The 26,372-nt window shown below is 48.6% G+C and overlaps 2 protein-coding genes across 2 annotated transcripts in view; one reads left to right on the top strand and one right to left on the bottom strand.

Moving 5' to 3' along the window:
- ankrd26 (ankyrin repeat domain containing 26) overlaps positions 1–21,022 on the top strand; it is a 35,226-nt gene extending 14,204 nt beyond the window's left edge. Inside the window, 22 exon segments of the mRNA XM_030366266.1 lie at positions 1,676–1,902; positions 2,249–2,458; positions 2,840–2,870; positions 3,462–3,609; positions 3,818–4,031; positions 4,535–4,718; positions 5,847–5,993; positions 7,046–7,511; positions 8,109–8,614; positions 9,163–9,315; positions 9,737–9,912; positions 10,348–10,441; positions 10,762–10,785; positions 11,689–11,766; positions 12,090–12,224; positions 12,837–12,949; positions 13,665–13,773; positions 14,648–14,923; positions 15,793–16,028; positions 16,672–16,906; positions 19,199–19,244; positions 19,686–21,022. Of these exon segments, the coding sequence (XP_030222126.1) occupies positions 1,676–1,902; positions 2,249–2,458; positions 2,840–2,870; positions 3,462–3,609; positions 3,818–4,031; positions 4,535–4,718; positions 5,847–5,993; positions 7,046–7,511; positions 8,109–8,614; positions 9,163–9,315; positions 9,737–9,912; positions 10,348–10,441; positions 10,762–10,785; positions 11,689–11,766; positions 12,090–12,224; positions 12,837–12,949; positions 13,665–13,773; positions 14,648–14,923; positions 15,793–16,028; positions 16,672–16,906; positions 19,199–19,244; positions 19,686–19,828 (3,951 nt within the window). The 3' untranslated portion in view covers positions 19,829–21,022.
- A 415-nt stretch (positions 21,023–21,437) lies between these two features.
- Positions 21,438–26,372, bottom strand: part of LOC115550893 (myoD family inhibitor) — a 6,521-nt gene continuing 1,586 nt past the window's right edge. The window contains exons 2-3 of the mRNA XM_030366265.1: positions 25,675–25,929; positions 21,438–24,255 (exon numbers count right to left, since the gene is read on the bottom strand). Coding sequence (XP_030222125.1) covers positions 23,984–24,255; positions 25,675–25,929 — 527 coding nt within the window. The 3' untranslated portion in view covers positions 21,438–23,983. The remainder of the gene's footprint in view (positions 24,256–25,674; positions 25,930–26,372) is intronic.

The raw sequence follows: 26,372 nt of genomic DNA, 5'->3' as shown, positions 1-26,372 counted from the left end.
GGTATTTTAGCAAATGTTCTACAAAAATCGGTCTAATTGCCCAAAGCACACGGAGCACGAATAGTGATAAATATCAGATTTTGTAACGCAACCCCAAATAATAACTACAATCGTATCGATTTTAAAGGAGCAGAGCATGAACGTGGCACGCTTCACATAGGACTGTATTTATGGACTCTATTTTGGACGCGTCTGTCCTGGCACGAAAGTGTTCTCTGTGCTAGTGATCAGGTGATATTGACCCAAACCTCAGAAGCGACTAAGTTCCTGTATCCACTCTCAATACAACTAGGACATTAATATTTAGATATTAAGAATTACTGAGACTATTACTGAGAATAGTCTCTTACTATTTCTTAGCTATGTTCCATTCGGCCTACTGTTTATGTTTGAAGCCTCGGACCATCTCTCATCGTCTCCTGCGTCTGCGTTGTGTTCTGTGTATCATGCATGAGTTGGACACGTAGCCCTCCACATCTACCCAGATGCAGTAGTGTGTGGGGTGGACTTTGTGTGCCGAAACACTTCTTTTCCCCTGAAAAGAAGCCCTGTGGAGTGGCGTTATGTTGTTGTTTTTGTTGTTGTTGTCATCGTTGTGATCCTTTTCCTGCATGCCATTTATGTTCTCTCATCATTAACAAGCCCCTTTTGACCGGTGTGTCTGTGTGATTAGCCATTAAATGCAATCTGCCCTGCCCGGTTGGTTGTAACGGCTAATTACTCTCACCCCTGGTGGTAAGACAGGGGCCCTTTAACAGTTCGGCCAGCCTTTTAAATGTTGCACATATTTTTATGTTGTAATCATGTGTGCAATATGTTCATGATTAAGTAAAACTAGAGTTTTCCCGCGCGTGTTGCACGTTGATTTATAACAAGGAGAGGCAAAGTTGTGCACGACAATAATTGGCACCAATCTGGCGCAATTATAAGAGCAATCAACTGAATAAATGCCAGGTATAGCCTATCGGACACGCAATCAGTGCACTTGCAAATTAGTGCCTGCAAGTATGACCTATCGTGGTGTGACAATATTTAACCATCAATCTACCGCAAATACGTAGTGTGTGCGAATGCTTGTGCGTTTCCGTGTATGTTCGTGCACATGTGCGTGTGTTCTTACCTGCGCTTGTGCCGATGGTGGAGCTGTTAAACGTCTTATCTGTGCGTGTCTGTGCGTGTCTGTGTGTGTGTGCGTGTGTTTGTGTGTGTGTGTGTGTGTGTGTGTGTGCGTGCTTCCGTGTATGTGTCGCTGCCTTTGTGTTGACGTGCGGTTTGTGTGCGTGCTTGCGGCGTATATATGCGTTCGCGCTTGGCACATGCGCACTTGAGTAACTTGAGTAACTGGTGTGACAGGCCTGCTATTATAGTAGTAATATGTGTCGCATAGCTTTTTTCCCTTTCCTTTAAGCTCACCAAATACTACAAGGGTTGTTTGAGTGCATCAATGCATGCTAGTGATGTGAAGCTAATTAGCCGACATGCAGTGCTGCAAGCAAAGGTGTTCGGTCTCCCGAGAAAAGCAATGAGCCACTGAATTATGGATGGCAGAGTGTACTTGCTCCAAGCACCTTTTTTAAGGCTGGCCTTTAAGCTTGAGTTACTCCAGTTTACACCTTAGGGAACACTTTTACACCTTTTTTCTCTTTGTCTGATTGTATTTTTTTGTGGTTTGTAGTTTTCCAAATATTCGCGAGCCGCCATGCCGGCGCAGGGTTCCGGCGCTTCCTGGGACGCCGGGGGAGAGGACGAGGAGGAGGGGGAGGAGGAAGAGCAAGGAGCCCAGAAACCCGAGCCAGAGTCGGGACGGCAGGCCAGGGCGAACGGCCCGAGTCCTAGGGGAGAAGGACGTCAAGCTCCCCCTGAGAGTTCTGTCCAAAGGCCGCCGGGGAAAAGCCCAAAGGGGTAGGACTGCTTTATGTAGCTCCTTATTTTTATTGTTGCATTCATAGGCTGTGACGTTTTTTTTAAGAGATGTTGATTTGTATTCTTATGAGATGGAAGTAGAACCAAAAGTAGACTTTGGCGTGTATGATTATCTCTCAATTGAGGAACGCGGAAATATAATAATTCTAATCCAAAATGCTGGCCTGATCGTACAGGGTTTCCCTTGTTGCCTGTGGCACTGTCGTTAATACAAATACAGGCGGGAGCAATGTCTTGAGTGTTTCCGAGTGCCACCATGTGCTGAGGTGCGGTCTCGTGATTGGCCCTCTCCACTCACCGCCAGACATATTGCTGCTCTCCGTAGCGTCGACAGGCGACCGGTTCCGCTTCGAGTGCCAGTCCAGCAGAACACCCTCAGCAACAGAGACGCCATGTCTCTGCAGGTCCCCTCAAAGAGGCCCACGGGGGCCCCCAGGTTGAGCAGTACCCCTCGGACTGCGGCCCACCTTAACGGAGACCCTCTCTCTGTGTTTGACGATAGCACCTTAAGTGACCTTTCGGACAGTGAAGGAAGGTATATACATCCATGTATCTCCTGGCTCCCTGGTCGCCCACTGCTTCTCCCGCCTCTGTCGACGTCACTCTACTTTCCTACTGTCTCCCAACACGTGGGAACACCATTTGGAAACCAGGGGGGGGGGGGAAATAACCCGGGAGCTCATTCATTCTTCAAGCTCTGTTCTGTCTTCCTCTCGAATAAGTTTGCATGGCCAGGCTTTCTAACCGATGGAACGTAGCATGCTGCGTTTATGTTTATCCCACTGCACGTCCAAACTCCCCTCCCTACAAGCGGATGCAGGAGTGAGAACCACCTCACAGGTGGATAGTGGCGTCGATGTTCAACACACCCATGTTTCCTTTCTGTTTGTTCTGTCCCGTGTCGGTCTCGCTCCAGGTCCCCACCAGCATGCCACCGGCTAGACGAGGTAAGGTCCCCTTCGTCGCTGCCTTGGCGGTCTCTGTACAGTTTGGTACCTCGTGTCTGTTTGATGCTATTGCTAACCTCCGCCTGAAATGTTATCCTAAGAAAACAGCCAGTGATGGATGAATGCATTTTATTGGTCGTAGCCAAGGGGTAGGGGCAGAAGCTTGAGCTTATATCAAGCCCCCCCTTCTCACATTTTTAAGAGTAACGAATAAATGTTATCCATACATTGTGTTCGCAAATACATGCAGCATACACTTACATTCGTATATGCATACATACATAAATACATACATACATACATACATACATACATCCATCCATCCATCCATCCAAAAGGGTCAATACTTATATACAGTACATTTCCACCTCAAGATGGAAAGTATCCTTAATAATGATGATATCCATAATGAGAATAACGACCTTCATCATCATCACCATTATCAACATTGTTATAGAGTGGTAATACTCAATGTGATGGGTGTCATGAAGCATTGTTGAACAATTCTAGACAAGCACAGAGTCGATTTTTCATTGCATCGAGTTTTCAGTTTTTCAATGTCATTCATTTAAACCGTGTGTGCGTGGGCAGAACACGGAGGGAGGGGAGATGGAGCTGGCTGAGGACCTAGACGAGCTCACACAGTCGTCGGACAGCCACACGGACGACATCGAGTCCCCGGCCTCGGGCTACCGCCACGCAGCCATGCTCATCCAGAAGTTAGACAACACCACGCTGGGTACGCAGGCCACCGTCTCCCAAACACCTGGCTCTTGACCCGCTGACGGTCTAATCACACTCACACCTGGTGGTACAATATGACACCTTTAAGAAGTATATACCTTCCAAGATACTTTGCTGGTGAAGTAATGTTGGCTTGTAATGTCTTGAGACTAGGAGGGGAACATTTTTGAGAACAGCTAATAACTCCCCCTCCCCCCCAACAGACTCTAGCAGCATGATGAAGCTGCAGAACATCTTCCACGAGTACGAGAACTCCATCCAGAAGGCGCGCAGTCGCCACGGCCACCTGAGCGACAAGGTGGGCCAGCTGGAGGGCGAGAGGCGCGAGCTCCGCGCCACCCTGGAGGACTTCAGGGAGGCCAAGTCGGCCCTGGAGCGCCAGCAGCTAGAGCTGCAGACGGAGGTGGACAACCTCAGGTAGGACCCGAGAGCCGTGAGGCACGCTGACGAGGTGTACGGGGGAGTTAAGGCTTAGTTATGGTTCCACCTTGACTAGGGCTGCTCCATTATGGGGAAAAATCCTAATCACGATTATTTTGGTCAATATTGAAATCACGATTATTCAAACGATTATTTTTTGAGTTTGAAAACATGTTGTATTTATTCAGTGTTTCTCTCCCATAAAAAACTTTGTAGCTGAGAACTTTGAAGTTTCGTCTTAAAAAAATACACAAAAGGGTCAAAAAGAAAATCTTCCAATCTAAAATAATGTAAAGATAAGTATCCAGCTGTTCTGCCCTTTCTATAAAAAAATAAATAATCATAATAATAATCGAAAAACTTGATTATGTTAATTTTGTGATCGTTTGACGCCAAAATCAAAATAAAATTTCGATGAATCGCCCAGCCCTACTGTGCGGTGCCAACACAAGGTCCACTGAGGCCCGGCTGGTATCGAACCCCTGGCTCCTCCGCTGCAGGTTCAAGCTGAAGCAGGAGCAGGAGAACCGACGTAACGCCTCCATGCTGTACGACGGCAGCCGGGACAAGCTGCGGCGGGCCGAGGAGCAGCAGCAGGCGGAGGTGGAGGAGCGGCAGAAGGTGGACCTGGCCCTCCGGAGCCTGGAGCTGGAGAGGAGGACCCTGCTGAACAACATGAAGCAGGTCCGCAGTAGGGGTGTCAACGGTTACAAAAAATTGTAAACGATTACACAACCCCTTTTTTTTTTTTTCGTGTACACGGTTAACCGTTTTTTTATTACTAATGTTTTTTTTGTTTTTTTTTAAAGTGGACCGCAGTCGCGCTATAGGGGGATTATTTGTTTTTTAACACGGCGGATGCGCGAGCAGAATGAAAATTTGTTTGACCGGTTGCCTTGGTTATCTCTGTGTGGTTAATTTGCAGTTGCGGTGTTAATTAGGATGTTGTCAGCTTACTGTTACATTAAACTGTGATCAGAAAACGCGGTTATATGCTAGTATAGTCCCTCTACTATCTGTGGTATAAAGGCTAGGACGAATTTCAAATTATAAATATGTAAACTTTATGTTGAAAGTATGGACCGTCCGTCGCCATTCCCATTGAAACAATGGCGCGGTGATTTCATTTTCCTTTTTTATGGTTTTCGTTTACAGATTTTTCCTAAACGGTTATGATTTACTAACCGGTTACACGTGTGTACCCGTGCACAACCCTAGTCCGCACCCCACGCCCCGTCGTCATACAGGCAGAGCCTAGTTAGTGAGTTAGTTAGGGTTGACAGATACCCTGGAAATCCAGAGTTCACGCGAGAACACAATTTGAATTTCCTCAGCGAGCAACTCTGGGAACGAGCAGTATACTCACTCCCCGTTTCCCCTGGCCCAGAACGTTAACCAATCACATCATTGTATCTGATATAGGCGGGCCAAAAGCGTTGCTTTTTTACCGTCTAGATACGGCAAGTCTTATGGATTATTATCAAATTGCTCGCAGTGATATTTTCAAATGCATGCTTAGAAGGTGGTCTGGATTTCCAGGCTAAGGGACGGATACAACTCATGTGGATGGTGCACAATCCAGCAGGAAGCATCATAGCATTTATAGCGTTTGCTCATTTCCAATGCCCGTCCAATCCTGGACCACCTTTCTTTAGTGTTTAGATTTGAATCTCCAATGAATAGTTTGGAAGTTACGGTTTCAGTTCCACAATCATACCCCAGGATCTTAAAGATCCTGAGATCCGCCTGGGCTCCGTGGTCTGAGGAGCCTCTGAACCAATAGATGTTTTTTTGTTTTAAACGTTATTCCAGCTGGAAGAGGACCTCAGCGAGACCCAGAGGCTGCTGGCCAAGGAGCGCGGCGCCCGGGCCCTGCAGGAGAGCCTGCTCAGCAGCCACCTCCGCAAGCAGCAGGAGATCGAGGAGCAGAGCCGCAGGAGCGTGAGCAGGAGCAACGAGGTACGGCGACCCCGCGCGGCGGCCTGATGATGTAACGCTCGGGGGCTGGTGATTGGGCGGCATGTGTTCCGTGCACGGTGTTTGGTGTTTCGCCCCTGCCTAACCACCGTCCACAGTTTAAAAGACAAACAGATCCATTGAGACTCTCTCCCCTTATAAAGGTGACAGATTGTACCACCAGGTGTGAGTGTGATTAGCCGTTACAAGCCGTTTTGCAAATCGGCCTCTTCTGACATCACAAGTGGGCGTGACCACCTAGATCTGTGCCGGATAGATCAGTCTACCAGCCTACCCAGTGGACTATAGCAATCGTTGCTCATCTATCCGTCATACATCATAGGTAAACACGCCCACCTATGATGTCAGAAGAGGCAGATTTTCCAAAAGGCTTGTAGCGGCAAATCACACTCTCACCTGGTGGTCCACACCCCTTAATAGAATTGCTTGAGTTCTTTAAAACAATTCTATAACAAAACATCAAACAGATGCAGATACATCCATTGAGTTTCTCTCCCCTTATTAATGGAATTGCTGGATCTCTTCTAAACAATTCTATAATCGGGACCATATAGACTCAGTCCTGAAGGCAGCGACGGGTTCGATTCCTGCCCGTGGTCATTTGCTGCCTGTCCTCCCCTCTATCTCCCATACCTTCCACTCAGTCTCACTCCATCATAAAGCATTTGGACGCAAAACAAATGTTTAAAATAAATGAATAAATAAATGTAACAATTATTCGCCGAAGGTGAAGTGAGGTGAATAATTGTGTAAGTATGCACGTAGTAACACGTGCACACTCCCAAAATAAAGAAGTTAACACTTTTTGCCGGGATTTTTTTTTTTTTTATTTGAGTACTATTTATTTGAGTACTATTAGCATGAAGAGACGGACATTTTGGGATGAGAACAATAAAAAAAAGTTTGAGGTCTCAATCACGGGATATCGCCCAATATCCCCAAAAAGCGAACCAATCAAATTGTTCCGTCCTAAGAGGTTCACGTGTAGCATATACTAAAACAAAAACACCCTCTCCCTCCGCCTGTCCCGCCAGGCGCTGTCCCAGCTGACGGAGGCCAGCGACCGGGAGAAGGACCTCCTCCAGCAGACGGCGTCGCTCCACGAGGAGCTGTCGGCGGCGCGCGGCGAGCTGGAGCGCGCCCGCGCCGCCGCCGCCCAGGAGGACGGCCGCCGGGAGGAGGAGCGGGAGGCGCTGACGGAGCGCCTGCAGGACGCGCGGCGCGACCTGCGGCTCAACGAGGAGGCGCTGACCCAGACGGTGGTCCAGTACAACGGGCAGCTGGGCGCCGTGAAGGCGGAGCTCGCCGCCGCCGCCGCGGGCCGGCTGGAGCACGAGCGGCAGGGCCGGGAGGCGGCGGAGGCGGAGGCGGTCTCGGCGCGCACGCGGTTGGCCGGCGCGCTGCAGGAGGCGGAGCGGTGCCAGGCGGCGCTCGCCGACGCGGAGAAGAGCCTGCTCCGCCAGCGGGACGAGACCCAGCGGCTGAGGGACAAGAACACGAGTAGGGCTCTCTGTGTGTGGTCACCGTCGCTCACTGCCAGCCTCTCTTAATTATCGAATGATCGCTTAGTTAATTTTGTAAAATATGTAGCCAGCCGTTCTGCGATTTCTATAAAACATTTAATGAAGACACCAAATCGATAAAAATAAATCATCACGGTGAAACGTAGCATATAATCGAATAAAACTAATTTATATTAGTTTGACGTAAAAAAGGAAATCACGATCAAAATGCGATTAATCGTGCAGCCCTAACTCATGTTGTCCCCTGGGCGTGTGGCATGCAGCCCTAACTCATGTTGTCCCCTGGGCGTGTGGCATGCAGCCCTAACTCATGTTGTCCCCTGGGCGTGATGGCGTGCAGCCCTAACTCGTGTTGTCCCCTGGCTGTGATGGCGTGCAGCCCTAACTCATGTTGTCCCCTGGGCGTGATGGCGTGCAGCCCTAACTCGTGTTGTCCCCTGGCTGTGATGGCGTGCAGCCCTAACTCATGTTGTCCCCTGGGCGTGATGGCGTGCAGCCCTAACTCGTGTTGTCCCCTGGGCGTGATGGCGTGCAGCCCTAACTCATGTTGTCCCCTGGCCGTGATGGCGTGCAGGCGAGGTGGCGGGCCAGCGCGACGAGGTGGGCGGTCTCTCCCAGCGGCTGGCTGCGGCGGAGGCGCGGGCCAACGGCCTGGAGAACGAGGTGCACCGCGTCGCCCTGCAGCTGACGGAGAAGAGCCTGCTGCTGGACGCCGGCCAGCGGGAGGGCCAGGCGGCCGCCGCCCGCGCCCGGGAGCTGGAGGAGGCGCTGCGGGCGGAGCGGGAGCTGGGCGGGCGCGCCTCGGCCCGCCTGGAGGCCACCCAGGAGCGGCTGGGCCAGGCGCAGAGCGACGGCGCCCTGCTGCGGCAGCAGCTGGAGCAGGCCCAGAACAAGGGCGTGGCCACGGAGCGCGCCGTCGGTGACGCCCAGGAGCGCTTCGGCCAGCTGGTGGCCCAGCTGCGGGCCGACGCCGAGGCCCGCGTCCAGGTGGCGGAGGAACGCAGCCGCGAGCTGGCGGGCAAGGCGGCCGACCTCCGGGAGCAGGTGTACAAGACGGAGGAGGAGAGGGCGGAGAGAGAGGTGAGGGGGCAGAGAGGTGAGGGGGGGGAGAGGTGAGGGGGGGGGAGAGGTGAGGGGGGGGGAGAGGTGAGGGGGGGGGGGGGGGGGGGGGGGGGAGAGAGAGTGGTGAGGGGGCAGGGGAGGGAGAGAGGTGAGGGGGTGGAGAGGTGAGGGAGCAGGGGGGAGGAGAGAGAGGTGAGGGTGCAGGGGGGGAGAGAGGGAGAGGGAGCAGGTGTAGATGTTGGAGGAGAGAAAGAGAGAGGGAGGGAGGGAGGGAGGGAGAGAGGGAGGGAGGGAGAGAGGTGTGCGAGCACGTATAAATCTGGAGGGTGAGAAGATGGAGGGCGAGGCCTATAACCTGCGTCTCGGACCCTCTCCTCCACAAACGGCCACCTTTAGCATAGCGTCCAAATGCTACTGTCCTGTTCAAGAGCTTTCTCCCCTCCTGTCCGACCAGGACATGCACTGTGTCTATGTCCCTCACGCTCTTTCTTTTGCTCCCTTTTTCTCTCCGGCTGTCTCTCTACCTCTCTGTCCCTATGTCTCTCTCTCTCTCTCTCTCTGAGCAGTCCAGTGTGAGGCAGCTTCAGCAAGAGCTGGCCGACTCCCTGAAGAAGCTGTCCATGAGCGAGGCGTCGCTGGAGGTGAACACGCGCTACCGCAACGACCTGGAGGAGGAGAAGGCCCGCCTCTTCAAGGACCTAGACCGGCTCAAGAGCAAGGTAGGAAACGGCACCACCTGCTGGACGTCCACGCTCACTGCGGCGCTGTATTGATTCCAGGAGGGAGGTTTAATAACAGGAGAAAGTACAGGAGAGTAGTAAAAAGAAGAACTGCACTATCAATTATTATCAAAGTCTAATCAACATATGATTATTTTTTGATTAATCATTTAGTATTTAAAATGTCATAAATAATAGCAGAGTCCAAACTGATCATTTTCGAATGATCCATGAAGCAAATGTTTTAATTTAACTGCAACATTAAGCAGGAACTGTTTGTTTGTCCAGTTGTACTCGATAACAACTTAAAAGATTGATCTAATATCAAAAATAGATTTGATTCATATACGGTCCATCAACACATTTTTGCAGCCCTAGCACACAAACAGAGATTTAACCCTGTGACCTCTGACCCCTGCAGCTGGACGAGAGCGAGGACCAGTACGTGCAGGCGGAGCGACGTGTCAACGCTCTGAAGGCCACGCTGGACGACCGCGAGCGAGAGCTGGCCGCGGCCAATCAGAAGCTCCGGGAGGCGCTGGCTACCTCGGCTGGCTCGGACGCCACAATCAAGCTGCTGGAGGAGGCTGTGCAGAGGTACGCACACACACACGCACGCACGTAGACACTCACTCACTCTCACTCCCTAACTCACTCAGTCAGGTGTTCACTCTCTCACTCACTCACACACCCACTCTCACTCGCTGACTCACTCACTCACTCACTCACTCACTCACTCACTCACTCACTCACTCACAAACCCACTCTCTCTCTCTCTCTCTCACTCTCTCTCTCACACACACACACACACACACACACACACACACACACACACACACACACACACACACACACACACACACACACACACACACACACACATACAAACAGGAGTGTAAAGTAGCTATACGGGGTCCCGATTTCCCGGACAGAAACCTCCCCATGATTCTGAAAACATTGGTTTGTTTCATTGTATTCCCGGTGGTGGTCCTGGCAGGGGCTTGATGATGCTCTTTGATGATGTATATTCAGGCTGGAGATAGAGAACGCCCGACTGGAGGCTGCGGCTAAGCAGCAGGCGAACAAGATCGAGGCGCTGCAGAAGGGAGTGCACGAGGCTACCGTGGTAAGGACGCCATCCAACGGCTAACAGTTGGGCGCCACATTTACATGAGTTAAATCATTCAGCAGACGAATAGCATAGAAGTCAGGCCAGGAACAATGAAGGCCCACAAATCCTGAAATTATTCCAGTTATGAAAGACCATATTTAAAACGAACTGCTGACCAGTTAAAGGAATCACAATATAAAGATTAGTAGGATAGTTTAATCAGAAGCATGCCTTCTAACCAAGTCCGATAAGATAAAATGAAGTCAATTAAAGGCGTGGCAGCATTCCCGTGTTTCCATCTGCGTGTTGATGACGTGTTGAATTCATTCCCACAGCCATCTGACAGTCCCGAAGGCGCGGTTGGTATTTTGGTTTCTAAGCTTAGTCTCCTGTGTGGGTGCACCTCGATTTTAGAGATCTATGAAACCTCCATAGAAAGTGGATATAGATACATGGACTTTCTATCTCACTGCTGGTTTCAGGGTTCTCTGGGTGATGGGATCTGGTGTTGGTTTTGTTTTCCTTCATCCTATCTGACTGCTGGTTTCAGGGTTCTCTGGGTGATGGGATCTTGTTTTCCTGAATGTTACATCAATCGTCTTGGGCTCTGCTTTTTGGTTCCTTCTCAAGCTGCATGAAGTTTTTTGTTTTTACCAATTAGGGCCTAGAAGGTTTCTTTCTTATGCCACCAAGACTTGTGGTTCTTGTTTTTTTCCTTGACTGTTGAGGGGCTTAGTGGCTTTTGGTGTTCACCCGATTGGATTAAATGTACACTTATCCATAATAGGCCTGCACGATAAATCGTTATAAATCGCAATCTTGATTTTATTATTATTTATTTTTTTTACGCCTTAATTTACAGGTGTGTGGAGTTGGTTCTAAAAGGCCAGCAATTAAAGACAATGTGCTGCTATATGTACAAAATTAATCATTCCGTTTTTGAGACTCCACTTTAATCAGTTATAAAGGGCCATATGAAACGCAACGTGCTAGAGGTGCCAAAAAACTATGTTTGCTACTGCCATTTTATTTTAATAATAAATAATAATATAATAATACAATTTATTATTTAATAAAAATTGGATTTCGTGAGAAAAAAAAACCATGGCAGAGAATCGTAATATTAATTCTTAGCAAAAAAAAATCGTGATTCATATTTTTCCCCGAATCGTGCAGGCCTAGTCAATAATAATATATAAGTCGACTTTTTCAAGCATCTTCCGGAGTGTCTCCTGATGCCCTTCCTGGTGCTATTTCTCCAGGTCAGAGGTCGGCTGGAGGACTTGGTGACCAACCTTCAAGGCAGTAAGATGACCCTGGAGGACCAACTCAACAGAGAGGTGAGAGACCACGGCACACTTCTCCCTCAAAAACCTCTGCACTGGCCTGCGTTGAACTCCAACAACACTCATTATCTTCTGGCCCTGCTTGTGCTGTGCTCTAATCTCTCTGTCTGTCTCTGTCTCTGTCTCTGTCTCTGTCTCTCTCTCTATGTCTCTGTCTCTCTCTCTCCGTCTCTCTCTCTCTCCCTCTCTATGTCTCTCTCTCTCTATGTCTCTCTCTCTCCCTCTCTATGTCTCTCTCCCTCTCTCTCTCTCTCTGTCTCTGTCTCTCTCTCTCTCTCTCTCTCGCTCTCGCTCTCTCTCTTTCCCCCCCCCCCCAGACTCAGAGGCAGAGCCAGCTGTCCCACACGGCCCAGGACTCCCAGGCCCTGTGGGAGGAGGAGCTGAAGAGCCGCTCCAAGCTGGGCCTGAGGCTGGCCGAGCTGGAGAAGGAGCGGTCCGAGCTCGGCAGCCAGGTGCTCCCCCCGCCGTCCCCCTTTCCCTCTGGCTCTGGACCTTAAGGGCTGATTATGGTCCCACGGTCACCCAACGCAAGGGGGTTACATCCTTGCGGACCCTCCTTGCGTCCACCGCAAGGGCCTGACGTGCGCCTCCCAACAATGTTTACCTTCCGTCGAGGCGACGTGGCAGCAAGGGCTGTGATTGGTCCGCTCACTAAAACCCGACGCAGAACCCAAAACAGGTTGACGACTGCGTCACAGCGTCTGCGTGGTCCTTGCGTTGCGTGTACATGCGACCATAATCAGCCCTTAAGCCTCAATCATTGTCTTTATCTCCGTCTTTGACTCGACTATCTCTCCCTCTCATCGCCATCACTCGTATAATTCTCGTATAAAAAAAAAGACAAGAAGCCGACTGTAGTCACCGAATGTGCATAAAAGTGTTCGTACACCCGCAGTGACACTTATGTGTTGAAACGCTCATGATTATTCAGCGTTTTTTTCATGCCCAGGATTAGAAACGTGTTTTTGGTATTTTTTCCGATGTCGTGTGACATCCCCCCGAAAGGAGCCCTGCTATTGACTTGGGAGCGGTCGTTAACCCGCGGTACCACCCCTCCCCTCTAGATGGAGACGGAGAAGAAGAGAGCCAGGAAGATGGCGGAGCAGAAGAAGGCGGTGGACGGCAGGCTGGACCAGGAGATGAAGAGGAACACGGACTTACAGAAAGAAATGTACAGGTGACAAACTGTACCCCCCCGCCTCCCGCCTCCTGACCTCTGACCCCTGGATCTCCTGCAGTTCATCCCGTGTAAGGGACCCCCCAGTAGAAAGCAGCGGTCTGCCCCAGAGACCTCATATATACACAGACTAATATATACACACTATTGATGATTCATAGGGATTCATTTTACAAAACAAAACCAGCCGAAGCTGTCAATGCGGCGTCTGTGTGTATATATATATATCTATATATCTATATATATTTATATATATGTGGTCTTCTCATCCACCCAACCGCTGTCACGTGACCCCGCCTCCTCCTGGTGTAGCTGCTGCAGGGCTCTGATTGGTTCCCGTCCCTATCGGAGTACTGAGCGGTGAACTGGTCCCGATCTCATCCCTGCTGACTCCTGGCTTGCATGTGTACTGGACTAGACACTAGACCCACCTTTCATTGTGTTGCGTACACTTGGATATTAGATTAAGGAAGAGTTTGTTCAACGAGATAAAGGCATTCATTAGTAAGAAATAAAGTCATACACACACTAACTAGCTGATAAACAAATCTGTATATAATATTTCGTTTTGCATTCACTTAAGCACACTATTTGATATGATCTCACACAGCACATAGTATCGTCATTATATGACTCGTTGTTGGGTTTGGAAAAGTGAAGGCAGGGTTTTTATGTTCTTCTCCGTTTTCCCCTGTTTGTTTGTTGTGTGATGAAGGCTGCGGACTCTGCTGAAGACGGCCAAGAAGAGGCTGAGGGAGCAAGAGGGCGGCTCACCCATGGGCAGCCAGAGGATGGACACCCTGAGGCTCAGCATGAGAGACAAGGTCTCACTCGCGCGCACGCTCACTCACTCACTCACTCACTCACTCACTCACTCACTCACTCACTCACTCACTCACTCACTCACTCACTCACTCACTCACTCACTCACTCACTCACACTTATGACATCTTCCATCATCATGATCCAAACATTTCTACAAAACAGCAACACATTACCTGAGAAAATATCAGTAAAGAAATGTGAATCAGTCTCAACGAAGTTTAACCTAGGTAAGGTTAAACTTCCTTGTCCCCATGGGGAAATTTGTCTTGGGCACAGTGCATCATTGCTTTCATAAGCTAAACAGAGAGTACAATAAAAACAAACAGACAAACCAACATTTTAACATAGACAACGTGGCGCTTGGTAGACTGTAAGTTAAATTGCGCTTTGCTGTATTGCACAGAAATCTACAGTGTGGGGATAAAGTGCAAGTGTTAACATTATATTGTATTGCCCTAGCACTAGAACTTGTGGATAAAGTGCAATGTTGTAAAGTGCTTAGTGCTAAAGGGCTATGTGCTAAAGTGCTAACCTATTTATTGCACATAATTCTACAATTAAAGGTCCCATGGCATGCCACCAGGTGGGGTGTGATTAGCCATACAGGCCGTTTTGGAAATCTGTCCCTTATGACATCACAGGTGGGCGTGGCCACCTAGATGTATGACGGATAGATGAGCGACGCATGCTACAGTCCACCGGGTAGTCTGGTACACTGATCTATCCAGCACACATCCAGCTGGCCACGCCCACCTGTGATGTCATAAGGGGCAGGTTTTCAAAACGGCTTGTCGCACTCACACCGGGTGGCATGCCACGGGACCTTTTAAACGGCCATGCCCCCTTTCTGACCCGCGACGTCGCCCCCTACAGGCGACGGAGGACATGGCGGGGCAGCTGGAGAGGGAGGCGTCCCGCGTCGGGCAGCTGGAGGCGGCCAACGCGGAGCTGAAGGAGCGGCTGGCCTCCATGCAAGGCCTGGGCCGCAGCCACCAGCGGCTGGAGGAGCAGCTGGAGGAGGCGCGGCGGAGGGCCCAGGAGGCCGGCCCCGCCGACCCCGGCCAGGCAGAGAGGTACCGGAGGGAGGCCGAGGACCGGGCCAGCCTGCAGATCCGCCAGAAGCTGGAGGAGGTCAACGTCTTCCTGCAGGTAGTGGGAGGAGATGGGCGCATGCACCCACGCAAATACACATTCACACAGAGACACACACACACCCCTATGCAGCAGAAAATCGAGAGGCAGCACTGTTTAATTACCAGCCCTGCCTTCAGTTGGAGTTGGGTTTGGTGAGGGGCTGCTCTAGTGGGCGGGAAAGGCAGACACACACACACACACACACACACACACACACACACACACACACACACACACACACACACACACACACACACACACACACACACACACACACACACACACACACACACACACACAATAACTTATCAATCACCAAAACTTTGAACGCAACATTTGTTTCCATTCATGCCCAGTAGGTAGTGTGTGGGTGTGGTAGGACAGTGCATGGGGTGATGCACCCCTCCCAGCTGAAAAGTGCTGAGTTTGAGTCCCAAAGGCCACAGGTGTCCTTGAGCAACAGGGCCTGTGTCTAAATTCATTCTAAGCTGCTGAATAGACAATTTATAGATAAAAACTGCTGCAAAAGATGGAAAAGGCATCGTGTCTGTGTCTGTGTGACTGTGTGTGTGTGACTGTTTGTGTGTGTGACTGTTTGTGTGTGTGTGACTGTTTGTGTGTGTGTGTGTGTGTGTGTGTGTGACTGTGACTGTGTGTGTGTGTGTGTGTGTGACTGTGACTGTGACTGTGACTGTTTGTGACTGTGACTGTTTGTGTCTGTGTGACTGGTGTGTGTGTGTGTGTGTGTGTCTTTGTGACCGTGTGTGTGACTGTTTGTGTCTGTGTGACTGTTTGTGTGTGTGTGTGTGTGTGTGTGTGTGTCTTTGTGACCGTGTGTGTGACTGTTTGTGTGTGCCCCCCCCCCCCCCCCCCCCCTCCATCAGAACCAGGCGGCGTCTCAGGACGCTCTGGACCACATCAAGTCGGCCAACGAGGCCAGCGTGCGCGCCCAGCTGGAGCAGCGGATCCGGGAGCTGGAGGCGGAGCTGGGCCGGGCGCGGTCCGGCCAGCAGGACAGCCTCAGCCTGAGGGAGTCGGCCCGCAGCGAGCTGGACCGCTACCGGGAGCTCTACACCGACGAGCTGCGCCTCCGCAAGGCCCTGGCGGCCAAGCTGGACCGGTGAGCACATGTTGGGGTTCACCGTGGTCTCTTAACATGTTAGGGTTCACCGTGGTCTCTCTCTTAACATGTTGGGGTTCACCGTGGTCTCTCTTAACATGTTAGGGTTCACCGTGGTCTCTCTCTTAACATGTTAGGGTTCTCTGTGGTCTCTCTTAACATTTTAGGGTTCACCGTGGTCTCTTAACATGTTAGGGTTCATCGTGGTCTCTCTCTTAACATGTTGGGGTTCACCGTGGTCTCTTAACATGTTAGGGTTCACCGTGGTCTCTCCTAACATGTTAGGGTTCACCGTGGTCTCTCTTAACATGTTGGGGTTCACCGTGGTCTCTCTTAACATGTTAGGGTTCACCGTGGTCTCTCTTAACATGTTTGGGTTCACCGTGGTCTCTCTCTTAACATGTTAGGGTTCACCGTGGTCTCTCTTAACATGTTAGGGTTCACTGTGGTCTCTCTTAACATGTTAGGGTTCACCGTGGTCTCTCTTAACATGTTAGGGTTCACCGTGGTCTCTCTTTACATGTTAGGGTTCACCGTGGTCTCTCTTAACATGTTAGGGTCCACCATGGTCTCTCTGAACACCTCTGCACCAGCCTTGCAGGGGCTTGCCCGGGGTGACCCTTGACCTCTCCCTCCCTCTCAGGGCCAACGACCGTCTGGCGGAGGCCAACGCCAAGCTCCTGGGCGAGCGTCACCGCAGCAAGTCGCTGATCGCCAGCAGCATGGCCAACGGCAGCTTGGGGGGCCCCCCGCTGGACCTGGGCTCCCTGGGCTCGCTGCCCGCCTACGGGGCCTCCCTGGGGGGCCTGGGCCTGGGGCCCGGGGGCAGCCCCCTGGGGGGGCGGCAGGGCAGCAGAGTGGAGGATTACCTGGCCAAGGTGAGCAGCGCTGGGGCGGCGGTGTTTCTGGGGTGGTTGTTTTTGTCTTCCTTTGCGGGATATTACTGATTTTTTGCTGTTGTTGTGTTTGTTTTTTCTTTGTTTGTATTTCCTTCGCCGTCACGTGTCGGGAACGGTGCGCAGGTAGGGGCGGTGGCCGTACCAGGTGTAGATCTGGAGGCGCGCGCTTTGACCGGAATGTCTTGGAATTCTAACTGGGCTTATAAAAATAACCGTTCATCAAGTAAAGCTCATTAAAATGACGGTAGTTTGTGTTTCTACTCAAACGGTAGATTGTGTAGAAAGTAACATATTTATTTTAATTGATTTACTTATTGCTTGATTCTTTGTTTGGACAAGAGAACGGATGTTGCCTTGCAGTGGGGCTGCCCTTTGAGTCACTCTGTTCCCACTCTCACCACACGGCAACGAAACCAGCTGCAGTCGGCACTGATCAATGTCTCCGTGTCCGTGTGTTTCTGAGCCTGTGTCTGTGACGTTCTCTCTGTCGTAGCACGGTGGTTGGCCGCGTGCCTAACGTCTCCTCTTCTTCTTCTTCCTCTTCCTCTTCGTCTCACTCCTTTCAGCTTCTAGCTCAGAAATCTGTCTCTCACCTCTCCCCTCTACAGCCAGACACATGAGCAGGTGTGTAGCAAGCTGTGAGTTGAGTCCCCCCTGGGTTGATTTGGCTGGCGTACCTCTGCTTGCTTCCCTGTCGCTTTATGCCCCCCCCCCCCTCCCCCCGGACCGGTAGACCCTCCTCCAGGGACCTGTGTCAACGGGGTTCCTATGGTTAGCATCACTTTGGCGGGAATTTGGCGTCAAACCAATCGGGGAAACGGTCCGACCGTGCATATATTGCTCGATACGTTGGTGCACAATAAAAACATGTTGAAGACGGCTGCCATCTTGGAGGCAGAGGAGTAGGAACCCCGGGCTTCTTATTCGCCGGCTGGCTGGATGAGCTGTCAGGGCGCCTAGATGTAAGCCAATCAGGCCCCTCGGTTTTTCCCTTTGACCCTCCCTTGTCACTCTTGTTTTAGAGGGTCTTCTAGATTGGATTTGCAAAACAACAGAGCAGTTATTTTGCATTCAGATCAGAAAGCTATATATATTAAGGGACTGTACCTCACATCCTTTAATTTCTTTATCCAGCCAGCTCAATCACGCTACAAAGTAAATCCACTCAAAATGTGGAGTAGCTGTCGGGAGAGAGAAGATGCAAGGGAGCTCATGGGAATTGTTTTTATTTGATTGTGAGCAGCTGCCATTTGGGTAATACTCTTTCTATAGGGTGTTCATGTGAGAGTGGAGGTCCTCTCAGAATACACACTTTGTCGTTGTTGCCACTGATTGGACTTCATTAAAGTGCACCCTGAGCTTGGCAGGAGTAACGTGATGTAAGGCTGCTCGGTTATGCAAAGAAATCATAATCACGATTATTTTGGTCAATTTTGAAGTCACGATTATTCAAACGATGATTTTTGAGTTTAAAACATGATGCGTTTATAAAGCATTTCTCTCCAAAAAAACCTTCGTAACTGAGAATTTTGAAAAATACAAATGCAAAAATCGAAAATGTCAAAATCAAACAATGTAAAAATATTTATCTAGAATAGAAAAATAAATATTATATATATATAAACCTTTTTTTTTTTTTAGGTTGATTATGTTAGTTTGGAGATCGTTTGACCCGAAAGTCTAAATCACGATCAAAATGAATTTTATTTCACAGCAGTACCGTGATGAGGCTGGGGGGATTTCTTGTTCACATAAGGGGGAGAGCGCCTCAAATTGACAACCCATATTTTCAAAAGGAAGTCAATGGCCGTATCTAAAGATATGTCAGCAGTCACATTTTTTTTAAGTTTGTCCCTTTATTTAACTAGCACTCAGAGGAGCACAATTGTGTGTGTTGCACGGTTCAGTGTTTTCAAGCAGCCGCTTAAACCGTCAGAATATGAAAGCACGGGCCCATGTTTTTACCCTGCATGTGTGCATGTTGTGCCGTGCAGACCTGCAGACCTCTTACAAGTGTGTGTGTGTGTGTGTGTGTGTGTGTGTGTGTGTGTGTGTGTGTGTGTGTGTGTGTGTGTGTGTGTGTGTGTGTGTGTGTGTGTGTGTGTGTGTGTGTAAAATGTGTGTCGTTATTTTTGAAACACCCCTTGGTATTCTTTTTCCCGTTTGGAGTGTATGCATCAATTGGTCATCTGAATATTTTTTTATAATAATTATATTACTATCACATTATTATATGATCTAGTTAAATCTACTCCCGCCTGCTTCCTCCAGATGCAGAGTGAGTTGGAGAGAAACGTGACCAAGGAGCTGAGCCATGGTGCGTGATCTGGGGCCTCTCCACACACACAAAACACACAACCATTGTGCCGTCATTCAGATTGTGTTTACATCCCCCTTTTTGATACAAGGTTTGCAAAGTAAAACCTATGCAACTAAATACAAAATGCAGCAAATAAATCGAACAAACACAAAAACAGTAAAAAAACGAACGACAGACCACAGAGCGGATCTCCGTTCTCACGCGGGGTTCGGTGAGTCCCCATCACACCCCATAATAACCTCCCATACACCATCAACCCCATTCCCCTTCTGTTCTCATGCGGGGGTCCAGTTTCTGGGCCCCCGCATGAGAACAGAGGGGGGAATGGGGTTGATGGTGTATGGGAGGTTATTATTATGGGGACGATTTTCCCCATAATAACGTCCCATCTCCAATCTCCCCCCTGTCACTCCTAACCCCCCCCCCCCCCCCCCCCAGCCACGGTGGAGCTGGAGGGTAGTGGGGGCTCGGCCCGGCTGTCCCCGCTGGGCTCTGCCTCGGCAGCGGACCCCCTGGACGACCCGGGGAGCCGCGCCACGCAGCAGTACCTGGACGTCCTGAAGAGGAACTACATGATCTGAGGGGGGGGGGGGGCGGAGGGGGCAGCCTCTCACGGACCCCCCCCCCCCCCCCCCTTCTGTGCCACCATGCCTGCGACTAAAGAACACTACGACCTTATATGGCCGGACGGAGCTCCTGCCGCAACAAGGCATCGATATTTAATCAGTTCGTGACAATCAACGCCAGTATTGAGGGCGGGTAAGACTGGGTTTTGTAAAGAGGCTAATCGGCAAAGCGGGCGGCGCCATCACCACCATCAAGATATTTATCATCACCACCGTCGGTAGTCTGAAGCTCGCTCGCTCGCTCTCTCTCTCTCTCTCTCTTTCTCCCTCTTTGTCTGTCTGTCTGTCTGTCTGTCTCCCTCACGGACGCACATTGCACTTATCCACTCAGGAGCAAAATGGCAGGGTTTTAATGTTGTTATTAATGTTCTCCTTTTTAAAGGCGTATGCTATGGCATGGTTTTAACACCCTTATTATCGGTGGGTACGAGGGGGGAGGTTGATCCTCCTGAATTGGCTGCTTGTGCTGCAACTCGTGCTGTATGTTTTGGGAACGGTGTGTATATACTGTGTACGGTTTGGGTTTTTATTTGTGTTTATTTGGAATTACAAAGATTTATCTTTGTAATTATTATTATTTGTTGTTGTGCGCCAGTGGTGCCAACTAGAGATACCGTTTGATGCTTGCCATCCAGTGGTGTGATTACTGAAATCCAGATCATTTGGTATACGACTGATATTTTTGATGGTTTTGATTGGTTGTTTTTTGTAAAGTTACTGTACTGTATTTGGAATGAGACAAAAAACAGAATAATCTGGATACCCTCAAGCAGTTTACGTTGTCAACAGTCATTAGGTTTTGCTTTTCAGTTATTTCAGGTTTTGTGTTATCTTTCACCAAAAAAGTGGAAATGTATCAGTATTTCCTTTTTGTCCTCGTACTTTCATGACATTTGTAGCGTACAATCTGAGAAGGGAACATTTTAGACGCCTGTACATTACAGAAGAACCTACAGTTGTAAATAAAGTCTTTAAAATAAGATGAAAAAAGGTTTGTTACTTATGAATGTATAAAAAAGTCAGAACATTTATTTAGTGACCAACATTTTTATTCAAATCATGTCACATTAGCATGCTCTTATTGTATTCAAGCATCTTTGTTTTTGTTTTCATAGTCGATGAATAAATGACGACGGCACTCATTAGCAACCGCGTTAATATGGTAAATAAATCTTTGTTATATTATATTTAGTATATTTACCTCCGTTACTCCGGGATCAGTCCTCGGAAAACGCCCCGACGCAATTACGCTGCATGCTTTTCCCGGCGCGTCCAAGGCCTCTCATTCCTAGATGAAATGAGGTAAGAAAAGCATCAATAATTCATGCAGACCGATTGCCTAACCCTCATTATCTTAAGTTTTGATACGCCTACTCGTACCCCGCACAAATTCGCATGGCGCGCAGGGGCTTGACGGAAACCATTCCCCTCATTTATTAAAACGAGACAATGTGTTGACGATTCGTTTCCCACACGCGTGTCTCTCCCCGCTTTGATCTGCCCTCTCTGTCAGGCTCAAATGTTAGATATTCAAATCCTGTTACGTTTATTTTTGTTTCGTTTACAGCAAGTGGGTACACATGACAGACTGACTATTAGCTGTTATGGTTTTTCTTTTTATTCTTTGTTTTTAAAGACGCTACTTCACACACACGCAACACGCAAACCTTTGTTTTGATTGAGAAGGTTACAAACATTGTCACTGAGCTTTAGGGTGGCGTGGAGGAATACAAATAGACACACGGTCTTCTGCAAATGTGCTCAAAGGTTTTTGGCTTTTGGAAGAAGAAAAGAAACGACTCGAGTTTTAAAACATAGCCTTCTGTTCACCAGTGGGTCATCTTTTATGTGTAGTCCACTCGCCGTTACTCACTGCGGACAACCGTCACCATATCCCCTCATTATGTGCGTGTGTCTGCGTGGTTGTGTCAGAAAATACTTTTAGTTTTTTAAATAATTTTCACTTCAAATAGTGCCACATTTGGGCAATGTGAACAATCACTGTTAAACGCAACACAAATCGTATGCATACCTGGACATGGTAGTTCTAGGCCTAATGCAGTGTGTACAGATTATTAATTATTCTGTTTGTTTTACTGATCGACCACATCTACTGTCCAACACTACTGCAAGCCTTCACATTCAGACACACTAATAATCCTGATTTGTCAGGCCTTCTCTACACCTACAGATTAAGCATTCATTGTTCCTGTGCTATGGGGCTATTATTTCCTCTGCACACATTATGGCCTCGAGTGTTACGGTACCGCTGTAACAAATTGAGCGGGACAAACGGAACAAAACGTGTGTAACATTCGCTGTGCTGTGGTCGCTACTCCAAATCAGATGTCACCACGGCCTCATGTCACCGGCAGCAGCAGAATCCCAAGCCGTTGTTGGTAAAGTAAACCCTTTGATTCGATTCCGTTGTGATGACACACTTTAAACGAGCCTCTTCATTTGCGTCGTGCAGATTGACAGTTTAGTGTTGTCTTGTAAGTGCACGCCTTTGTTTTATTTTTGGCTATCTTCACTGTCATCACGCGCGGAGAAAACAATGAGAGCTCAGAAGGGCCGACTCCGGAGATCTGGGGAGAATAAACGGCACGTGGTCCTTTCATGTTACGAGAGAAGCAAGCAAGCGATTCAGGAGGAGGAGGAGGAAGGAAGGAGGTGGAGGATGGGGAGTTAAGAAGCGACTGACAAGTTTCACATCACCTCGTTCTTCAGCTGCAAAGAGCGATGCAGGAGCCATTCAAAGCAGGAGTCTTTCTACACGACATGAGAAACCCTCATCTGAACGTAGAGCCCAAAGCATGCCCCCCTTCATCAAGAGACACACAGAGGTCAGAGTTCAATCTGTGCATGGCTATTTCATGTACAAAGTTAACATGCACCGACATTAAACTGATGTGTGGGCCGATGTATTCTTTGGGGGGTTTGGTGAGGACAAAATCTTTTGTTGTGTCAGATGTGATTACTCGACAGAGTGGAGAAGTAGGGTTTCGTTGGCACTGCAGGGTGCAATGAGTTAATTATACATCATTGTTGAATTATTTCTCACATTGAGGTGAAAGATGTTATCCTATGATCTGGAGAGAGACAGAAAATGTCCTTGACAAAGAGCTACTGATTAATAAATCAACGCAAAACCTTGAGTAGAAAACACTGAATTTTATATTTTCCCCAAAACTCGCTAAATAAATAAGATTGTATACCATCCTCTCTTTTGATTTGGAAGAGCTTTAATTGATGCGTGGAGAATGTTTCTTAGCACATACCACAATATATTCGGCAGGGAATCCTCCATATCTAACAAATAGCTTCTATACATGGGTTCATGTTTCTCGGACTACTATGAAATGACTCGGAGGAATCGGCTGGAGGTTGTTTGTTTTGGAACGAGAGCAGCTTCATTGTGGCGCTAATGAATCCCACTGTGTTATGGCTACTGCTGTTTACTCAGAAATATTTAATATGGTGCGCAAAACTGACCCTGACTAAATCTGTGTCCGCGCTTAATGAATCAGTGCATTCAAATATTAAACGTGTAACTTCAGTGTATTGTTTTGTGTTTGTATAAGAAAGCCCTGCACACTTTGGTTAACAACAGCTGGGTTTCAGTTCATTCTGTAGGACTGTTGTATTGTAGGAGGGTGATCGGTGGTTATAATTAATAGTAATAATCACTTTTTAGTGTAATAGATCTCTGCCCTAAAATTGTTAGTGATTAAAATGTAGGTTAAGTCAAAGAGTGACTAACGACAATTATAAATATACTGCTTGGTTATTGTAGTTTCCTTTTCCATTTCATTGAAGATTTTCTAGGGAATTGACTTTGAAAGGGACCATATGACAATGGCACTCATTCATCAGCTATTTTGTAATTTCAAGTTAGACTCAACAGCTCAAATAAATCAACAAAAGCACACATATCCCTGTGAAATCCCCATACATTTTCCATCGAAAAATTTCACAATGTTGTAAGAAGAACAGTCACGTGGGCGGAGCCACATTTTAGGCGACGCCTCTGTGTGGGAGGAGCCACGACATGGTCCCCAACGTGGACGTAAAGCCCTAAGGCTCCGATTGCCACGGGACGGGGGGGGGTCAGCTGTGATGGCAGATGAGGCAGCAGTCCAGGCAGAACTCCAGGCACTCGGTGGACTCGCAGCAGGACTCGAACACCACGGCGTGGCAGTGGGCGTGGCAGCTGAACGTCTCGGCCGACGCGTCGCACGCCTCGGCGCAGCACTGGGCGCAGCAGTGGCAGCAGCAGGCGCAGAGGTGGTGCAGGCAGGCGGAGCACGCCTCCAGAAGACCCAGCAGCACCACGGAGCACTGGCACGAGAGGCAGGCCAGCAGCAGGCCCAGGAAGGAGGCTTCGGGAAGGAGTAGGACGATTATTATTTATAAAAAGAAATACAAGGCGCTTCAAGATCGCCCCCGTTACTGACATCACAACACAGGGAGTTGATCTTCCCAGATCAACAATAAATGATTTTGAATGACTGCCCTGCCTAAGTGGACTAACAATTGGTAGGCTGTTGAAACCTCCATTATATACTGTATATGGTGGACACTCCCACTTGTGATGTCACTAATGGGTCATTTGTAATGAGCATCAAACCAGACCTGGTGGTACAACAGGCCCTTTAAAGAGGAATGTGTTGGCAACAAACTACTACTACTTGTTGTGTATGTGCAAAAATTAAGATGGCTATCATTGCGTTTGATTGCTTCACCTATGTCATCATTTTGGCAGTGATGACCTCTCCTTTCCCAAAGAGGCTGTGGATCTTAAGTGAAGCTTATGTAGATAAAATACAGGCTTCACATGTTCTCCCAACTGCCTGTCATGGCCTACAGGAGATTAACAAAACAACCATTAACCCCAAAATTAATCTCAGGCATGTTTGTGATTTGTTTTCTCTCGTTATGCCTGTGTTGGACTTGTGAGAGAGATCAAGTGCGATTGTGTTTGTTTAATCACAGCGAAGATCACTTCCGTAAGGCTGGGTTGGCTGGGAGTCTGCCAGACATCAACAGCATCACCAAAGAAGCTGTCATCCGCATGATAATTGCTCCGCAGTTCAATATGGTGTGTGCGCGCATGTGATTGCATACATTAATCCCTCGTCTTTCATGCACGCCTCTTTTGCTGTGGCCTATCCAATAGATAATAAAGGGTCTGCATTGTTATTGTGTTTGATTTATAGTCGTCTTCTTTTTTTTTCATCCTCTCCAGGGCTGGAGAGTGAGAGAGCTCATGCAAATCAAGACGCTTTATCCTGTTTACCGCAGCAAGTAAATACAAGGATGTGAGGATTCCCCAGGGTGGTGAGTTGAGTGTTTTATTTCTGTTCAGTTGATACAATTACGGGCCCCAACATAACATTAGGCAAATCTATGTGATAACGGAGCATTCCTGTATGCGTGTCTCAATTTACTCACTATATGCTTATGAGACTGAACTCTGAAGCGAAGCTTGAATTGCATAGTGCACAACAAGGTTTTAGCATATCTCTACACTGCTTGGCAGTGCTTTAATGGTCCCTTGAAACATCGCCTGGGCTTGTTCAAAAGAGTTTTGGTATATTGTTTACATTTCTACATTTCTAGTCTGGGTGTCATCCTTGGATTTGCTTGCGCGTTGTTTGTTTTGTTTTGTGTATGTGTGAGAGAAAGAGCGCGAGAGAGAGAGAGAGAGAGAGAGAGGACATACTTGACCCCTGAGTGATCGCCAATGATAATTATATTTCTCTGTTTTACCGCACAAAGGTTCTTCTTGTCTTCCTCACCGTTGTCCGTAGCCTCAGCGGTGGATGGGGACTGACTGTCCCCACCCCGGCCACTCTTGCTGCTCACCGATTGGTTTGAGCCGTGTAGCGTTGAGGTCGGGGGCCCAGAAGGCCGGGGCGCTGTAGTCGTGGGGGGTACCGGTTGTCTGCAGTGTGTACAGGGCTCTGGGAGGACCAGCCTGGGTCCTCTACGGACCTCAACCACCCCACCTAGAGGAGCTGGAGGTGGGGTCGCCCCGTCGACACGCTGGGCTGCTGAGGAAACAGATAAATAAAACCATTCAGCATAACAAAATTGGTCATAACTGCTGGTTTGAGCTTTAACACTGTGGAAATTAATGACTTCACTTTACTTAAGGCAAGGCAAGGCAAGGCCACTTTATTTATATAGCACTTTTCATACACAAGGCAGACTCGTGCTTCACATATAAACATTGTCATACAATAAAATAAAATAATGGATAAGTAAAGAAAACGTATGCAAAGAAATTAGTAAAATTTTAGCATTAAAATAGAAAATAAAGGCAAAGTTAAAAAAGCTTTTTAGAAAGTGCAATGTATTTAAGATTTAGCAGAAAGCTAAAGCAAACATAAAAGTCTTCAGTCTTGTTTTAAAGGTGCTCAGAGTTGGGGCAAGTCTTAAATCCTCAGGGAGTTTATTCCAGCTATTTGTTGCATAGTAACTAAATCCTGCCTTC

This window comes from Gadus morhua, chromosome 9 (assembly GCF_902167405.1).
Source record: "Gadus morhua chromosome 9, gadMor3.0, whole genome shotgun sequence".
Taxonomy (NCBI): Eukaryota; Metazoa; Chordata; class Actinopteri; order Gadiformes; family Gadidae; genus Gadus; species Gadus morhua.
The sequence above is the reverse complement of the archived record's forward strand: the minus strand, read 5'-3'. Positions and strand labels throughout refer to the sequence as shown.